The 18067-nt window shown below is 38.5% G+C and overlaps 1 protein-coding gene across 3 annotated transcripts in view; it reads right to left on the bottom strand.

Annotated features, from left to right (window-relative positions):
• Positions 1 to 18067, bottom strand: part of clec16a (C-type lectin domain containing 16A) — a 73804-nt gene that overhangs the window by 36590 nt on the left and 19147 nt on the right. For 2 of the 3 annotated variants that reach the window (XM_058768454.1, XM_058768456.1), the window contains one exon: positions 1221 to 1452. In XM_058768454.1, the coding sequence (XP_058624437.1) occupies positions 1221 to 1452 (232 nt within the window). The remainder of the gene's footprint in view (positions 1 to 1220; positions 1453 to 18067) is intronic. The other variant, XM_058768455.1, reaches the window with a different exon arrangement.

Below are 18067 nucleotides of genomic sequence, written 5' to 3'. Positions count from 1 at the left end.
GGAAACCACTTGGTTGCATTTAATAACTTTCAGAATTGAACCCAACTACCCAAGCGACAAGGGAATGTTTTCTAGAATTTTATTGTAGTGACCGCTGGATTGAATCTTTTAAAAACGTATTTGGCAGTGATTGTAAGCGGACAGTTCTGCAGAACAGATTATATATAGATTAAGTAAATAAATATTTATACAGCTGTTTACACAACTGGTTGGTAGGTTGAGAGACCACAAGGTGGAAAAAAAATAATTGTAAAAAATGAAACTATTCTAATGCCTGAACGCCTTATGAACTTGCAAACCTGCAAAAGTTTAAAAGTTACTTAGATGAACATCATATAACTGTCTGTGTGTCAGACGTGGGGAAAGACGACTGAAAGAATGAATCACACAGAGGAGTGAACACGACAGGAGACAGGGCTTAGCTCACTTTCCCTCTCAAGTCTGACAACTCCCAGCAAGATTAAGGAGACACAAAAATGTCTCCCAAGGTAGGAGAGGGAGAGGGTGGGGGTGAGGTTTTGCCCAATTGGAGAGGTGGGGAGCACAGAATGAATGTGGACCAAAGTGACCGTGTCAAAACACAGAAATGACGTGAGAAGGTGGAGTGCTCTCGCAACTGGCAAAACATGATTTAGCCAAGTAGGACATATTGCTAGGTCAACTCTGTCATCATTATTGGTCCTAGAACAACAATGCTAAGAAACAATCAAAAGACCAAACCCATCCCTAAAATTATTAGAACATTGTTCAAATCATTAACCCCAGTCTAAACATAAAATCTGATTGGTTGATGGGATTATTGCTCCAATCCATATATCCTACTTGGGTAAATCACAATAAAATGTATTCATTTGTATTCCACGGAAAGAAGTCAGTCATGTAATAATAATAATTCATCACATTTATATAGCGCTTTTCTGCTTTTCTAAGCACTCAATGCGCTCTACATTGTCAGGGGGTATCTCCTCATCCACCATATGGGTTTGAAACAACATGAGGGCCAGCACATGATGAGACGGTTCTCATTTTCAGGTGAAATTTCCCTGTAAACCTCATCATAGATTTGTACAGAGCGCTAATGCGAGACTTTCTACAAACTCAAATGGGCGCAGCTGTTCGGTCAGTTTTGAGAGCAGAGCCACAGCCGAAGTGTGGTGTGATCCAAAGAATGGAGGGTCAGTCAGTCAGTCATGCTGGGACATTCATCTAGTGCTACTCACCTTCCTTGTCCCCACTTGTCCTGCTGGCCTTTGAACTAGCCTCTGTACCTTTAGCCTTTTCCTTCTCTTCTTCCGGGCCTTCCTCTGATCCCCGCTCTTCCTCCTCTTCCTCGCCCACGTTCTTATAGTTGGGTCTTTTCTGGGTTCTCTTCCTCCCACGGTGACGACTCATCTCCAGGGAGCGTTCCAGACTTTCTAGAGGCTTGGTGAAGCGACGAACACCAGCATTGCTCTGAAATGAAATGATCAATGGATGAGGGGCATTGACACTTTTTGAGGCTCATAAAAAGGTATCTTCTTGGTAATAATAATAACAATAACAACAACAACAACACCAACAACACCACCACCAATAATAACATTACTATTATTATCATGATTTTTAATCTTATTTGTTAAAGTGCCCCTATTATGGGTTTTTGAAAATTACCTTTCATGCAGTGTGTAACACAGCTCTAAGTGAATGAAAACATCCTGCAAAGTTTTAAATCTAAAAGTGCACCGTGTATAAAGTTATTGGGCCTCATTTACGAAACGAACGTACGACAGAAAATTGGGCATACGGTCGTTTCAACGCAAAACTTGGAATTTATCAATATGGCCGTGAGCGGTGGCTACGACTAAATCTCACATCTGGTCTCAGCTCGTGTACGCACGTTTTTGAGTTACCTGAACTTGCGCGCAGCATATAAATATCGTGGAGAATTGTAGAATGACATCATTTTGTTTCTTTTAGGTTATTTTCCTGACTGTCAAATGAAGCTCATTAGGCAAGGCAAGACAAGTTTATTTATAAAGCACATTTCATACACAGTGGTAATTCAAAGTGCTTTACATAAAAGGAAGTGAAATAGTCATTAAAAATAATAATAATAATAGCAAGAAATTAAACATAATAATCACAACAATAAAAACAAAAAAAAATTATTTAAAAAGAATTTAAAACATTTAAGAATAGAAAGTGATTATACATAGTGCAATCAGTTCGGACGTAGCACAGTGCTCATTAAACAAATGCACAGCTAAACAGATGAGTTTTGAGTCTGGATTTAAATGTGGCTAATGTTTTAGCACATCTGATCTCTTCTGGAAGCTGGGTCCAACTGCGGGCGGCATAATAGCTAAAAGCAGACTCCCCTTGTTTTGTGTGAACCCTTGGTATTTCTAACTGACTCGATCCTAATGATATGAGTGGTCTGTTAGGCTTATATTCAGTGAGCATATCTCCAATGTATTTAGGTCCTAGGCCATTTAGAGATTTATAAACAAGTAAAAGTACTTTAAAATCAATCCTAAACGTAACTGGAAGCCAGTGTAAGGACCTGAGGACTGGTGTGATATGCTCAAATTTTCTGGTTCTAGTCAGAATCCTGGCAGCAGCGTTCTGGATGAGCTGCAGCTGTCTAATGGTCTTCTTTGGAAGGCCGGTGAGGAGACCATTACAATAAGTCAAGTCAAGTTGAGCTTTATTGTAATTCCGCTACATGCGGGGGCATACAGTGGAACGAAATGTCGTGCCTCACAGGACCACGGTGCTACATAAATACAGGCATACAGCAATGAAGTAAAACAATATAAACCTATACACAACTATCCTACTGATAGATTTTGACTATAAATATACTATATATAAAAAAATTTTTTTTACCTATACATAAACTAAAAAATACAAACTATACAACCTATACGAGTGCTTCAGATAAATACTGTACATGTGCGAAGAGAAACATTGTGAGTCAGCAGCTGGCTGGGGAACAGTGCAGGATGATTTGTAGTGCATGAGCATGTAAACATACATATATTACTGAGTCTTTTTGTGGGATTTGTATACACACAGCAGTGTGTGTGAAAAGTGACTAGTGCGCATAGAGGAGGAGAGTGTGCTACTACAGGTGGTTTGTACAGGCCCACTCACCTGCGTGTAGCACACTTCGATTGCACAAAAAAAAAAAACAGTTCCATAAGTTTCAGATGGTCCATGTTTCAGGAGGTAGGGGGTTTGTATGGAGTTTCAGAGAGGGGCGGGGTGATTTGAGTTCAGGGCTCTCACAGCCTGGGGGAAAAAGCTGTTGAGCAGTCTGGCAGAGCGGGCTCTGATGCTCCGGTACCGTCTTCCTGATGGTAGAAGCTGGAAGAGACTGTGGGAGGGGTGTGTGGAGTCCTTCATGATACAGTTGGCTTTGCAGGAGCATCGTGTGAGGAAAATGTCCAGGATGGAGGGAAGAGGGGCACCGATGATCTTTGCAGCTGTGTTCACTGTCCGCTGGAGGGTCTTGCGGTCTGCTGCGATACAGTTCCCGTACCAGACAGTGATGCAGCTGGTCAGCACACTCTCAATGGTGCCCCTGTAGAAAGTGGTGAGGATGGGTGGAGGGAGACTTGCTCTTTTCAGCTGGCAGAGGAAGTGTAGGCGCTGTTGTGCCTTCTTGGAGAGTGACATGGTGTTGGTGGACCAGGTGAGATCCTCTGTGATGTGCACCCCCAGGAATTTAGTGCTGCTGACTCTCTCCACAGGCGAGCTGTCGATGGTCAGTGGGGGGTGATCACCGGAGTTTCTTCTGAAGTCCATCACAACCTCCTTTGTCTTACTCACATTGAGGGACAGGTTGTTAGTGTAAACAAAGTCCAGTGTGTTATTTCCCCTTGTTGCAAAGTTCACATGTTGGTAGAACTTTGGCAAAACTGTCTTTAAATTTGCGTGGTTGAAGTCACCGGCTATGATGAAAAAGTTTAACCATCAGGGTTATTTGTTTGTTGTTCGCTGATGGTGCTGTACAGTTCACGAAGCGTGTCCTTAGCATTTGCACACGGGGGGGATGTAAACCGCGACAATAACAGTGGCCGTGAACTCCCGCGGCAGATAGAACGGTCGACACTTCACAAACATAAACTCCACCAGTGATGAACAGTGTTTTGTCACTTCCACAGCATTGTTACACCATTTTTTGTTGACGTACACACACAAGCCACCCCCGTGAGTCTTACCAGACAGTGATGAATCTCTGTCCGCTCGGTAGCAGGTTAGCCCGTGCAGCTGAATGGCGGAGTCCGGGATGTTGTCGTTTAGCCATGTTTCAGTGAAAACAGACACACAACAATCCCTTGCCTCATGCTGTGTAGACTGACTGAGTTGAATTAAGTCCAGTTTGTTTTCCAGAGAGCGAACGTTTGAGAGCATGAGTGTTGGAAGAGCCGGTCTTGTGGGGTTAGCCCTTAGCCTGGCTCGTATACCTCCGCGCTTACGTCTTCTCTCACACCGCTTGCGACGCCGCCTTCTGCGGGTAGCGTCAGTAGGCGAGGCCGCGGTCTCGAGGTCCGACTCCAGCAGTAAACAAAGGCCTCGTAGCTTCTCAGAAGCCGCCGGCGAGAGTTTGTGTTTGTATATGTTGTCGATATCCAAAAGGCTTTGGCGATCATAGATGTATCCCGGAGTGATCTCCTGATGAATTAGCGGTAAACTGACATTGTTTGGAGACGAACAGACGACATTAAAAGACATAAAAACACCGTCTTTGGGACCCGGAGAAGCCGCTGCGTCTGAGCGCGCCGCCATCTTGGACCTTACATCCAATAATCCAATGGACAATAACCACCCTGCTGGTGATAAAGGCATGAACAAGTTTCTCCAAGTGTTGACTGGAAACAAAACATCTAATTCTTGCAATGTTTTTGAGATGATAGTATGCTGATTTAGTTACTGCTTTGACATGACTACTAAAACTAAGGTCTGTCTCCAGAAACACACCAAGATTTTTGACTTGGTTTTTAGTTGATTGACCCCTAGAGTCAAGGTATGCATTCACCTTGAGAACTTCATCTTTGTTTCCAAATGCAATGACTTCAGTTTTCTCCTCGTTTAACTGAAGAAAGTTCTGGCACATCCAACAGTTTATTTCATCAATGCATTGGCAGAGGAAGTCAGTGGGGCTGTAGTCATTTGGAGATAAGGCTAGGTAAATCTGGGTATCATCAGCATAGCTGTGATAGGCAATTTGGTTCTTTCTAATTATTTGACTTAGTGGGAGCATATAAAGGCTAAACAAGAGTGGTGCAAGAATTGAGACTTGTGGGACTCCGCATGTCATGGATGTCCACTTAGACTTATGATCTCCTATACTCCTATAAAATCATTATTATCGGAAGCACCAGATTTTTTTTTTGGGAACAGGTGTTACAATAGACTTTTTCCATAACAGTGGAACCATATGATTATCAAGTGATTGCTGAAAAAATCGTTAACCCTGGCATGGTGTCCGATTTTTCAGCAATCACTTGATAATCATATGGTTCCACTGTTATGGAAAAAGTCTATTGTAACACCTGTTCCCAAAAAATCTGGTGCTTCCGATAATAATGATTTTAGACCAGTTGCTATAACATCTGTAGTTATGAAATGCTTGGAGAAATATGTTGTGTCCAGACTGAAAAGCAATGTAAATTTATTGTTGGATCCTTTCCAGTTTGCTTATGAGAGAAGAGGGACTGTTGATGCTGTCAATACTGTTGTTCACTTGACTTTACAACATTTAGAGAACGTTAATGCTTATGCACGGTTACTTTTTGTGGACTTCAGTTCAGCTTTTAAAACGCTTCAGCCAGAGATACTCTTGGACAAGCTTGTAAAAATTAACGTTAATTCTTTTATTATTAAGTGGCTTTTTTCCTTCTTAACAAATCGTACTCAATGTGTTAAAGTAAACGATACATTATCTGATGTTAAATCAATTAGTATAGGTGCTCCTCAAGGTTGCGTATGCTCCCCCATTCTGTTCACTTTATATACAAATGATTGTTTTAGTAGAAATAAGAACAACTATTTTATAAAGTACTCTGATGACACTGTAATACTAAGTCTTTTAGGAAAGAATCAGGATACAATAGAATATCAGTCTGAAATTAGGAACTTTGTGCAGTGGTGTAATGTAAATCATCTTATTGTCAATGTTGGAAAAACTAAGGAAATGATAGTGGACCCAAAAAGTTTGGGTGATTACAGTCCAGTAATTATTCAAGGTAACGCTATTGAACAAGTGGATACATTCAAGTATCTTGGGGTGGTCATTGACCGTTCATTGACTTGGAATGCCCACATTGATTATCTCTGCTCAAGATTCCAGCAAAGACTATATTTTTTAAGAAGACTTAGGTTGGTCGGAGTAAGTAAAGAAATCATGTTGCTGTTTTATCAAGCAGTTTTGGGAAGTTTATTAAACTATGGAATGCCGGCTTGGTACGGCAACCTTACAGTTCAATCAAAATCGCAGCTTGTACGTCTTGTTAAAGTTGCCATGAAAGTCATAGGTGTAAGAGAGTATACATCACTTCAGTCCATTTATGAGTCGTTGGTTTTTAAGAACGCGCAAGCAATAGTAAGTGATTCAAGCCAGGTTTTATTTTCAACATATCAATTACTGCCATCAGGGAGGCGTTATAGAGTTCCATTATGTAGAAGTAATCGCTATAAGAATTCTTTTATACCGGTATCCATTAGGATTTTAAATGGTAAATTGTAGTCACTGTGTTAATTAACAAGTGTTGTTGTTGTTTTTGTGTGGTTGTTGTGTGTATTGCTGCAGCTTTGAGTCCAAGACAAATTTCCTGTAAAGGACAATAAAGTATAACTCTAACTCTACTCACATAATGACCTCTCCCTTCTAAGTATGACCTGAACCATTTGAGTACCATCCCAGGAAGCCCGACCCAGTTTTCCAGTCTCTCTAGATGTATGTTATGATCAACAGTGTCAAACGCAGCACTAAGATCTAGTAGTACCAGAACTGATATTTTGCCTGAATCAGAATTGAAGCGAATTTCATTTATTATCTTAATAAGCGTGGTCTCTGTGCTATGATGTGCCCGGAAACCAGATTGAAAATTGTCCAGGTATCCATTTGAGTTTAAGCAGTTGTTCAGCTGATTAAGTAGTTGTTCATTAGTCGATCGTTAACCAGTAAGATTAGAATGTCTTTTTTTGTTGTTTTTTGTTTTATACAGGGCTTTAGCTTTATATGCGCGAATAGCAGCGTAAACAACAGACCACGATTCAAAGAACCTCGCATCACACACCTGTAGCGCTTCTGTGAACGGAGAAAAACAGAAATTAAGTCTATAAAAGGAATAAAATAAATAGGACAACACAAAATATATAATAGGCTATAATATAATTAGTAGATTAAAAAAAAGGGAAAAAAAACTGTGCAACAAGTATAGGCTATGCTCGTTTTTGTGACACTCTTTGACAATGACAATGCATTTTATTTGTGACACTCTTAATGCATTTGATTTCTTTTCGTTTCTTTATATCTTTATTTGATTTAATCTAGGGGTGGGCGATATGGCAAAAATATAATATCACAATATTTTTAAGAAAAATCACGATTCACGATTTTATCACGATTCTTTGGCATGTTGGTTTTACTATTTTGCAAGTTGTCTGAGCATTACAGCCAAACTAATTTCCCTATTATAAAGACAAAACCTTTCAAGATAACAAAAATATTAAAAAAAGAATGGTGGATATATAAGCCAAAGTGAGCAAAGATAAAAATCTTATTATTTTATAAAATAAATGTCATTATTTTATCTTTGTTATTAAAAAATGAGAACAAAGATACACATTACAAATACACATACTATACAAATAAAACAGTGTTTTATTTTCAGGTACAATAGGTGTATTTAGCAGGAGCATTCAATAAATTGAATCAACAACTATAAAAATAAAACACTATATAGATTGATTCCTATTAAATCAACTGTATTAACGTTTTTCAGTCAAGAGTAGTGAGTGATTTTTCTCTGTGTTTTGGTGTTTTATTAACATTGAAGGAATAATTAACCCCAAAATAAAAAGTGTTTTATATTTATACCATCATTTACTCACTCAAAAGTTTCTTTAAACCTGAATGAGTTTCTTCTGCTAAACATAAATGCTATTTTGAGGAACGTGGAAAACCAAACAGTTGCTGGTCCCCAGTGACTTATTCCATAGTATGTTTTTTTTTTCCTTCTATCAAAAGTCAATGTGGACCAGATACTATTTGGTTACCCACATTCTTCAAAATATCTTCTTTTGTGTTCAGCACAAGAAAGAAATTACCGTATTGTCCCGAATATAAGACGACCCTGATTATAAGACGACCCCCCTTTTTCCAGATGTACCTTTTGGAAAAAGGCTTTTTGAAAACCAAATCTTGTATTTTTGTTTGTTTGTTTTTCCCTCTGTAAAACACATTTTTTTCTTAAATTATTTTCAAATTGCATATTTTTCCTATTTTAATTTTTGTTTTGAAAGTATGGTAAATACTGGTAAAATGTACCAACAATGACATTGAAAAATATACACTTTTTGATATATCATTGAAATGACAGGTAGCCCATCTGAATTATATAACATTTAGGCTATCCAACTCATAGTAGCCAACCAAAATTGTATTATCAGTAGAAGTGAAATCTTATTGTAGTCTTCAAATGTGGGTATAGTCTTATGTTTTAAAATCACTTACAGAGGAAGTTTGGTCCATCAGGCTAACATGACAGTCACGACTTTACAACACACATTACATTACATATTTCATGGCTCACTCGTTATATGCGTTTTTGGCGCCACCTATTGTTGTGGGTGTATTACTGACATGTCAAAGTCTAGACCCCGAATATAAGACGACCGCGTTTTTTCAGTTGTATTTCCAAGAAAAAAACATCGTCTTATATTCGGGACAATACGGTAATACAGGTTTGGGACAACATGCGAGTTAGTAAATAATGACAGAAATTAAATTTTAAGGTGAACTATCCCTTTAATGACAGTCGGCAGCATGTTCAGTACTGCCCCTTTAAGACATGCACACATCTAATATACAGAGGCACGCATCCGTTTTCTCTCAGCTGTTTACTTACTCATTTTAGACATAAGCAACGGAGTCTATACATAAACCTTGTGTGGTTTGACAGTATTAGTGCACAAGATAACTTAGTTCAGTAATCAGGCGCTTTTTGACAGGCTTTAGGACGCGCGTCAGACCGACGCGTGAATAAAACATTTAACCGGCAAGGCTTTAAAGCAGATCCGAATAATGTACAGTATATTGAGACGGAGGAATAAGAACTGCAGCTGATAGAATGTGCTCTGTAGCACGATACTACCGTATTTCTTCAAAAGCAGATCGTGGAGACATTTTTATCGTCCACGATCAAAAATCGTCATATCGCACACCCCTAATTTAATCTATCTGATCGCAGATCATTAGTTCTAGCGTTGCCTGACATTTCAGCCATTCATCATCAAACTAAAATGCAGTCAACCAAACAAAGTTACACTGTTTATTTTAAAAGATCGGGCGTGCAGCACCCAAACAAACATTTTTTGTGCATGTGAAGGATTTTACACAGATATTAGAATATGAGTGAAGTACCCATACAGCCTTGTTTAGGCTACATAACGAATAATAGTTAAGCAGCCAAATGTTACAAATATGGCAAAAATGGAAACATTTGGATTCTTGTAGTATGAAACAGGCTTGTGAGCCCAATGCCATTTCAGTTTTGCTTGACATTTGTATGCTGTTGATAATGAATGCCAATATAGCCTAATTTGTGTTTTATTTTATAGTTTAATATATAATTTTATACTTATTTTTAATTCTTGTTCTGTTCTGAATACCATTAAATTGAAAATATTTGTTGTAGAGTGAGGGGAACTAAATAGGCTATAATGTTTATATTTAGCCTAACGTTACCAGTATTTTAATATACATATAAATTACATAAATTAATGTAGCCTAATTGTTTGCAATTACAAGGTTAACAGGTGTTTTTGGAGTAAGATCAATTTCTCTTTCATGAGATTACTTCCTCTTTTTGGCCGGGTTTCATTTCTCCGTGTCGTAAACTCTAGGGGCGAGGCTTCTAAACCGGGGTGTTTTTAGGGGCGTGATCTTAAAATGACGACTGTTTTCTGCCGCCACATTTATCAACGTGCGATCATTCGTACGATGAAAGTGACAAAAAGTGAAAGTGACGTGACATACGGCCAAGTATGGTGACCCATACTCGGAATTTGTGCTCTGCATTTAAACCCATCCAAAGTGCACACACACAGCAGTGAACACACACACCGTGAACACACACCCGGAGCAGTGGGCAGCCATTTATGCTGCCCGGGGAGCAATTGGGGGTTCGGGCCTTGCTCAAGGGCACCTCAGTCGACCTTCACTTGACTCTGAATCATTGAAAGGAGTCGTTTTTAAAACGAATCCCAAGACGTTTCATGTTGATGTCAACATGAAACATTAGCATATTGCCTGCTTCCTTGTTGGTCTTTGGCATTGAAAATGCAGATTCATTCTTTGCCACTAGGTGCTGCTTTTGGAGCGGAAAAAATAGCTGTTTCCCCGGTAACGCTGTACACAAAGCAGCACTGCGCTCACAAACGCTTCTTTATCAGGCATTACAGGCATGATGAGATAAAAATGAGACCAACCGGACCAATCACCGCAGATTAGCGTCACGCAAAGGACGGGTTTGGAAAAATTAAGTCGCTGAGCAAGTAAGGTAAAAATAAATGCATATTATAAGACAATGAAAGTGTTTTTTGACCTTGCATGCATGTCAACCTGTTGTTGGGGACTCCCAAAACCAAAATATGAACCTTTCATTACCCATAATAGGGGCACTTTAACATTATTACATTACAATTATATTATTAATTATGATTATTTTTTTAGAACGTTTTTTTTTTTTTTTTAATTTGTATTATTTTATACAGAATTGTTTATATTTTTCCTTTTTCAAGACCAACTGGAGAAAGTACATCAAATGCAAATGCACAATTTGGAGAACAACAGAAACTTACTGTCTTTCAAACATAAGCTTTAATATATATTTAAATATGAATAAAACAATCTATTTTCTATTTAAAAACTTTTTCTATTTAAAAAATTCTATAAATGTTTTCAAACATCTCCCTATAAAACAAATAAATATAATAAACCTATTGCTGCTTGGTCTTGGCGCAACATATTCACACATAAACCATCTTGGATAACAGCAATAGCAGCTTTAACAGCGTCTGCAGAACTTAAAAAAGCAGTGAAAGGAAAACAGTCTCTGGCTTCTCAGAAACAAGAACCCACTAAGACAGGAAACAGCTGCCAAACAGTCAAGGACACACATGGTAAGTGCAGCACGGACAGAGGTGATGTTTGCAAGGAGCTCCAATAACTCACACGACGTGACAAGCACTAGGTAGTGCTTTTGGGCATAACACTAAAGGACCCTTAGCCTCATTTACGACAACCGCACAACAGATAAGATGTTCATTCTTAGAACAGCAGGAAAACACTGTGAACAATCACCTGCTCGTGGTCTCACAGTTGCACTATTGCACTCTGAACCACTCGGTCTGCTTTTCAAAGAACGCCTGCAAGGATTCAAAGAACCCACCTCTACTGTTTCGATACGTGAAATGATGTTCTCCATCTACAGTTTCTCTTTAAGTTCAGAAAACAGCTTTAAGGAACCTAAGGTAGCACAAGAGTTAAAAACCGCTCTCAACAAAAAACAGGACCACAACAGGTCACAGTGACACGGTGTGAAGAACATGCACTCGCAGCTGAAAAGTGGAGCACTCAGTAGGACGCCAAACTTGCAAAAAAACAGCTATCTGTGGTCTTGCTTGTGGTCACAGGCTTAATGAGTGAATTCTATTCAAAGTGCAAAGTATATCGTCAAGACTGAGCTATTTACGAGAAAGAACCAAAGAGATAAAAGGCAGCTGATCAGCCTTTGTGATGACCTCACTCACTGCCTCTGCTGTCAAGATAAGCCAAATATATATATATATATATATATTTGGCTTATCTTGTAAACCTCTAGATTTTTTTTAATATATATATATATATATATATATATATTTAGCTTATCTTGTAAACCTCTAGATTTTTTTTAATATATATATATATATATATATATATATATTAAAAACAAAATCTAGAGGTTTACTAAAGGCTAAAGTGTGGTTGTCTGAAATGCATTGCATCCCCTCATACATGTGTGACATCAATTCATGAATCAAAACAACAGATTTGTGATATCAGGCTGATGTATGTTGCACTGATCTGAGAGTCTCAGTCACCTCAGCCCACCCAAATGACCAAGTTGCATTCGCCGAAACACTGCATTGTGCTCGTTTAATCTCCTGAAACGGGGTCGTTAAAGCGTGCCACCAGGCTACAGGTGCATTTCCAGCAAACTGCGTAGCAGGTGTGCGTCTGTTAACACATGCACCCTGCTCGTTCTGCACTATGTAAATGTATAATGAGAAAACAGGGGAAGCTTCTAATACGGTGGCGGTTTCACCCTTCATCTCTGCACTACATAAACTTCATACTTCCTGTCATCTGCGCAAGGACCTGTTTGAAATCCTGATCTACGCACCCGCCGTCTCTGCCTGGTCCCTTCTGTGCTCATCCTCTACCTGTGGCTTGTGGTGAAGGAAGGTCATGTGATGTGCGTGTATGTGTGTGTTTGGGTGAGAGGCTTGCTGGTAACACAGGTACTAGCATCTATTTCACAGGCTTTACGGGAAAGGGAAAGTAGGTTAGAGGCAGTGCGGTGATGGTGTAAGGCAAATCGCTGAACATCAGAGCAATGAGAGCCACAACAAAAGATAGACCAGAACTTTGCATTTACATAAGGATTTCCACTGGCTTCCTCAACCGAGCTCTTCACAAAACAACACAGTCCTACAACAGACTGCGTGCTTACTATAAATTGAAATGTTGATGGTTTGTTCAATAACCAAACTTTGGCTAACCTCAGCTTTGGCATAAATTCAGAACTTTTGCAAGAATTGGAAAGATAAACATGAAACTCGTGCAGTTTCAATAATTTAATATTAATAATTTGTGATTAATCTCATAAATATTTTGTAGCTGATGCATTCAGTTCATCGGGGGGAAAAAAGGCTTGCATAGTGAAATGTGTGCAAAAAAACTTGTCATACCAGTACAAAGTCAGTAAAGAGCTTCAATTTGAAATCTTGATATTGCATATCAGTGTTTCTTAAACAGTGCAGTCTTTGCAGTGGGAGAGCTTTTGTTAGATGTGTTTGCCGCTTTTTTTGTATTTATTGAGCTTTAATAACAGACTTCTGCAATTCAAATAGTGTAAATGACTTTACTTTTGCTAAACACTACCTATCTGGATTTGATTTATTGATAAATTACAGAATGAATCAGTAACACTAGCAAATGTAATGTATTTAACAACATATTTAAAGGGGTCATGAACTGAGAAAACAAAAGTCCTTTGATCTTTTGGCATATAAGTGATCATTGTACTATAAAAACATCCTGTAAGTTTCAGAACTCAAAACTCTCTCATTAGTCTAAAAACAGTTTATATTAAAGCCAAAACGACAGCTTATGGAATGTTCTAATTTATGATGTAATAGTGTGGCTAAACTCCGCCTCTGCAGAAGAAGATCAACGCCTGCTTCTGCATCGCTGCCTGTTTAGCCCCGCCCACCGATTCATACATGTTGTGTAAATAATGAGAGAGGCAAATGCAGGTCTACGCAGAAACCAAATGATAAAAGTTGGCTCCAAAGACAACAAGACGCTGTGCAGTGCCAGGCTGTGAAAAGTCTTTGCATTGCCTTCCCTCTGATCCCAATGTTAGGAAAGAGTGAATGAACTTTATTTTTAATGAAGTTCCAGACCTTGTCAGTAAGAACTTGGTCCTTTGTTCACTTAATTTTACCGAGAATTTGTTTACAAACAAAGCACAATTCGACGCAGGATTTTCAGAAAGATTGAAACTAAAAGATGATGCAGTGCCGACTACGTACACTTCTTGTATTTTAAAAATAAAATTAGGAAAATAATTGCAACATAAAGGTAAAAAAGTGGAGATATAGTTAGAAAGTAGAGATGCACGATATTATCGGACTGATATCGGAATCAGTCGATAATGATTTTAAATGTAAATATTGGCATCGGCCTGATATGAGAAATTCTGCTGATATGTCTTGCCGATAAGAGGAATACATTAACTAACGTGCTCAGGGTGTGCTAGTGATTAGATCATGTCAGCAGTGTGGCTCATTTTTAAAGCAAAGTTTTGTCTGAATGACGATTAGATTCACTGATTTAGATTGCTGCACTTAATCTGTGAAAGCACTTACAGAACGACACATTCTGTGTATAAACAGTAATAGCACGTGCAGTGGCAGCCTCCCCCGGTCCTAACGCCCGTTCGGTAAGGAGATTTAATCTGGAGGGGGTGCTGCTGGCCTACTTCTAATTAAATTAAAAGTAATTAAAAATTAAAAAATTAAAAGCTCTTAAAATGGGTCATAAATTGCCTTAAATTTATTTTTAAAAATTCTGCAGATACCCTGTAAATAGTGAAATAAGATTCCTTCCTTCATATTTGTTGATATTTGTGTATTGAAAATATTTTTGATTGACATTTTATACTCCTATCTGATTTTCTATATTTTTAATTTGGGCTAGTTCAATTAATTTTCGGGCTACCAAAATCTGAAGACTACCTGCCCGAAGGGCTACCAGGAATTTTGAAATTTTGCAAGCCCTGTTTAATGAAAAAATAAATAAAAATAAATAATAATAATAAAATCACAAACATGACACTTGCAAATTAAGTAATTTTATATATCAGGGCTCCAGACAAAAAAATCGAGCAAGGAGCCACTGGCTCCTATAAGAAAAAACTTAGGCGCCAAATTATTTTTTTAGGTGCCACAGAATAAACGTGTTTTATTTATTTGTTTTTTACATTTTGTTTATTACACAGAATCTGTACTAATATCATGGACCATAAGAACTTTTAAGTAATTGCAATTTAATAAATTTAAGTTGGTCCAACTTAAAATAAAAAGTGAACAACACATTTTCAAACTGTTATTTGTCAGTGTAAAGCACTAGGAGCACTAAGACTTGTTGATATTCCCTACACCAAACTCATATTTATTCAATGACATCATTGCCTTTTGAAGTTTAAACCAGCTGTATCGCGGTTCTTGTCTTTCCATCCCCAACTGTAAGACCTCTTGAAATTATCCCTTTAAGTTCCGTATCAGATACAAAATATTATTACTTGCCTATAAGGCCCTAAATGGTTTAGCTCCTGCGCACCTTCTACCACGCTACAATCCAACTCGCTCCCTAAGGTCGCAAAACGTTTTTTTACATTTGGCTCCCAAACTCTGGAATAGCCTTCCTGATAACGTTCAGGGTTCAGACACACTCTCTCAGTTTAAATCTAGATTAAAAACACATCTCTTTAGCCAGGCATTCACATAATGCATCATATAATCTTGTACTGCAGTTATATCTGATCAAACGCACATTATTATTTAGCTTGGGTTGAACAAATCATTTTTGCTTGGATGGAACAACAGCTACGCTAATTATGTCTCTATTTGTTTCTCTGTTTCTGGTAACTAGGAATTACAGAAGCTTCGGGTCTGGATCCAACCCTTAAATGATCTGAGATGACCAAACACCTGAGAAGGGATGATGCCAACCCCTCAGAGGATGCCAACCCTCAGACAACATATGGCAAAATTTGGTAATTCTGTCATAAGTTAAATATTTTAAGTTTCTACAATATATAAATATATTGTAGAAACTTCATTTTCTGTAAAGCTGCTTTGCAACAATTTGTATCGTAAAAAGCTATACAAATAAACTTGAATTGGCAAAAATCCAATAACGTGCATCCCTATTAGAAAGCATGAAGCTCACAGTGTCAGAATGCCAGTCTGTCAGTCAAATCTGAAGCAAGAATGCAACCCATAGCAGTGCGTTATGGCAATGACGTCCCAAGATAGTCTGACGGCAGATAAAAGTAACCGATAAATGACTGAACGATCATTACAAAAGTGTGCACTGAACGCGGAAGCTCAAACGTGTGTGAAGCGCTAGAACAGACCTCGCTGGTTCTCGTGCATCACGCACGCACATTTCTTATGTTGTTGTTTTTAATCGCAGCTGAACACGCACATTCACATTTGAGCGTCTTGTTTTCATTTAATGGCGGTTAGCAAATCTACTGGAAGGTGAATACTGCCACTGACAGCATGACAGCTGACATAAAATATAGGGTTGTTCCGATTCCGATACTAGTATCGGAAATTCCACCGATACCACAAAAAATTCTGGCATCGGTATCGGCGAGTACTTGAACCCATGTACCGATCCGATACCATTTTTAAACAAGACCTATAGTTATGCGCGCTAGCTTTGCTTAACGCTGCAAATCGGAAATCAGTTCTTCTTCGCTGCTCAGAATGCAAACACAGGAAGTTGTGCTGTGTTGCCACACAAGCAACCACTATTTAGAGCAGCGAAGAAGAAATACAAACGTGATAGCACATTGCCAAAAGTTAAATCACTCGCATATGCGACTAAATCTTCACCCTGGGCAACTAAATGATGTCTAATATTAGCCACTGGCTAATAAATGATCAGATTTTACTGGGAGGCTATGTATAAGTTTAGCACAGACATATTGTCACTCGCTGAACACTCTGAGCGCTTCAGAGTTTCTCTCTCCATCAAGCGATCTATTTTTCAGTTCATCTGAATGAATGCGCAGCGCAGCTGTATTTGACGTACGTAAGCTCTAGTGTGAAGCGCACGACTCGCTTTGCTTTTTTCCTCACACGCAGAGAGAGAGAGGGAGAGGGAGAGGGAGAGCGAGCGAGGGAGTCTTACATGTAGCGCGTCAATTCTGCATGGTATGTAAACGTTATTCTTTGTTGTATTTTTCTGTCAAAATAACGGAGTTCCTTTGGAATTCTTCAGCTTAACTGCCGGGTTCTCCGGTCGTAGGCGGAGCTAATGCGCAAACAACAATCTCATTGGCTGGCGCTCACCTATTATCGTCCCTGTTTTGATTTCAGCAAATCCGTTCGAGCCAATGCAGACAACGTGATTAATATTCATGAATCCAGCAGCTCGTTAATCATTAGTGCGTTTTATATTGTTCTTAGTATAATTCATAGTATGATTATCTTATCAGTATTATTGATAGTTTTTCCCCATTTTTACAGAAACACTGAATGACCAAAAAAGCACCACCACCGGTCCTAAATTCAGTTAAAATTACTCGCCAGACTATCTATCTATCTATATATGGTGAAGCACACCCTAAAATAATTGTATTAATTCATACAGGGCTAGTAGTACATACAACTGTATAACCAGATACACACCCGGGTATCGGATCAGTACTCGGTATCAGCCGATACCCTGAGCCTAGGTATCGGAATCGGTATCGGGAAGGGAAAAAGGGTATCGGAACATCTCTAATAAAATAAGGATTGGGCTTAGCAGAGCCGATACAATCAGTTAAAAAAAATGCTTGATCGGCCTCGATCCCGATCATTGACATTGGACATGCCAACTTACAAGTCTACAATCCGCTATGCCAATTCAAACAGAACATTCTGAAAACAGGGTCAAAACAGGACAGGAAATAGGCTATAACTTCAAAATTTTTATGTTTTTTGATGTAAAATCTTGATAACATTATAAGGGGACCTCAGAGAACAGTACAAAATAATAATAAAAAGGCAGTTCATGACCCCTTTAAACAATTAGCCAATTAATTTTGAATAGCGTCTTTATTGTCGCTTGGGTATTTTTTGGGGTATTTGTACTGAAATCTGAAAAATGATCATGATGTTGCATAACCCTACATTTAACCATTTGAAGCTAACTATTTAATCCACACGCTTATGCATATCCATAGATACACACATATTTCTCATTACAGTCATCATATGCTATAAACAACATTTTCTCCCATGAAATTCA

The sequence above is a fragment of the Onychostoma macrolepis genome, chromosome 03 (assembly GCF_012432095.1).
Source record: "Onychostoma macrolepis isolate SWU-2019 chromosome 03, ASM1243209v1, whole genome shotgun sequence".
Taxonomy (NCBI): domain Eukaryota; kingdom Metazoa; phylum Chordata; class Actinopteri; order Cypriniformes; family Cyprinidae; genus Onychostoma; species Onychostoma macrolepis.
This window is presented reverse-complemented; position numbering and strand designations above follow the sequence as displayed.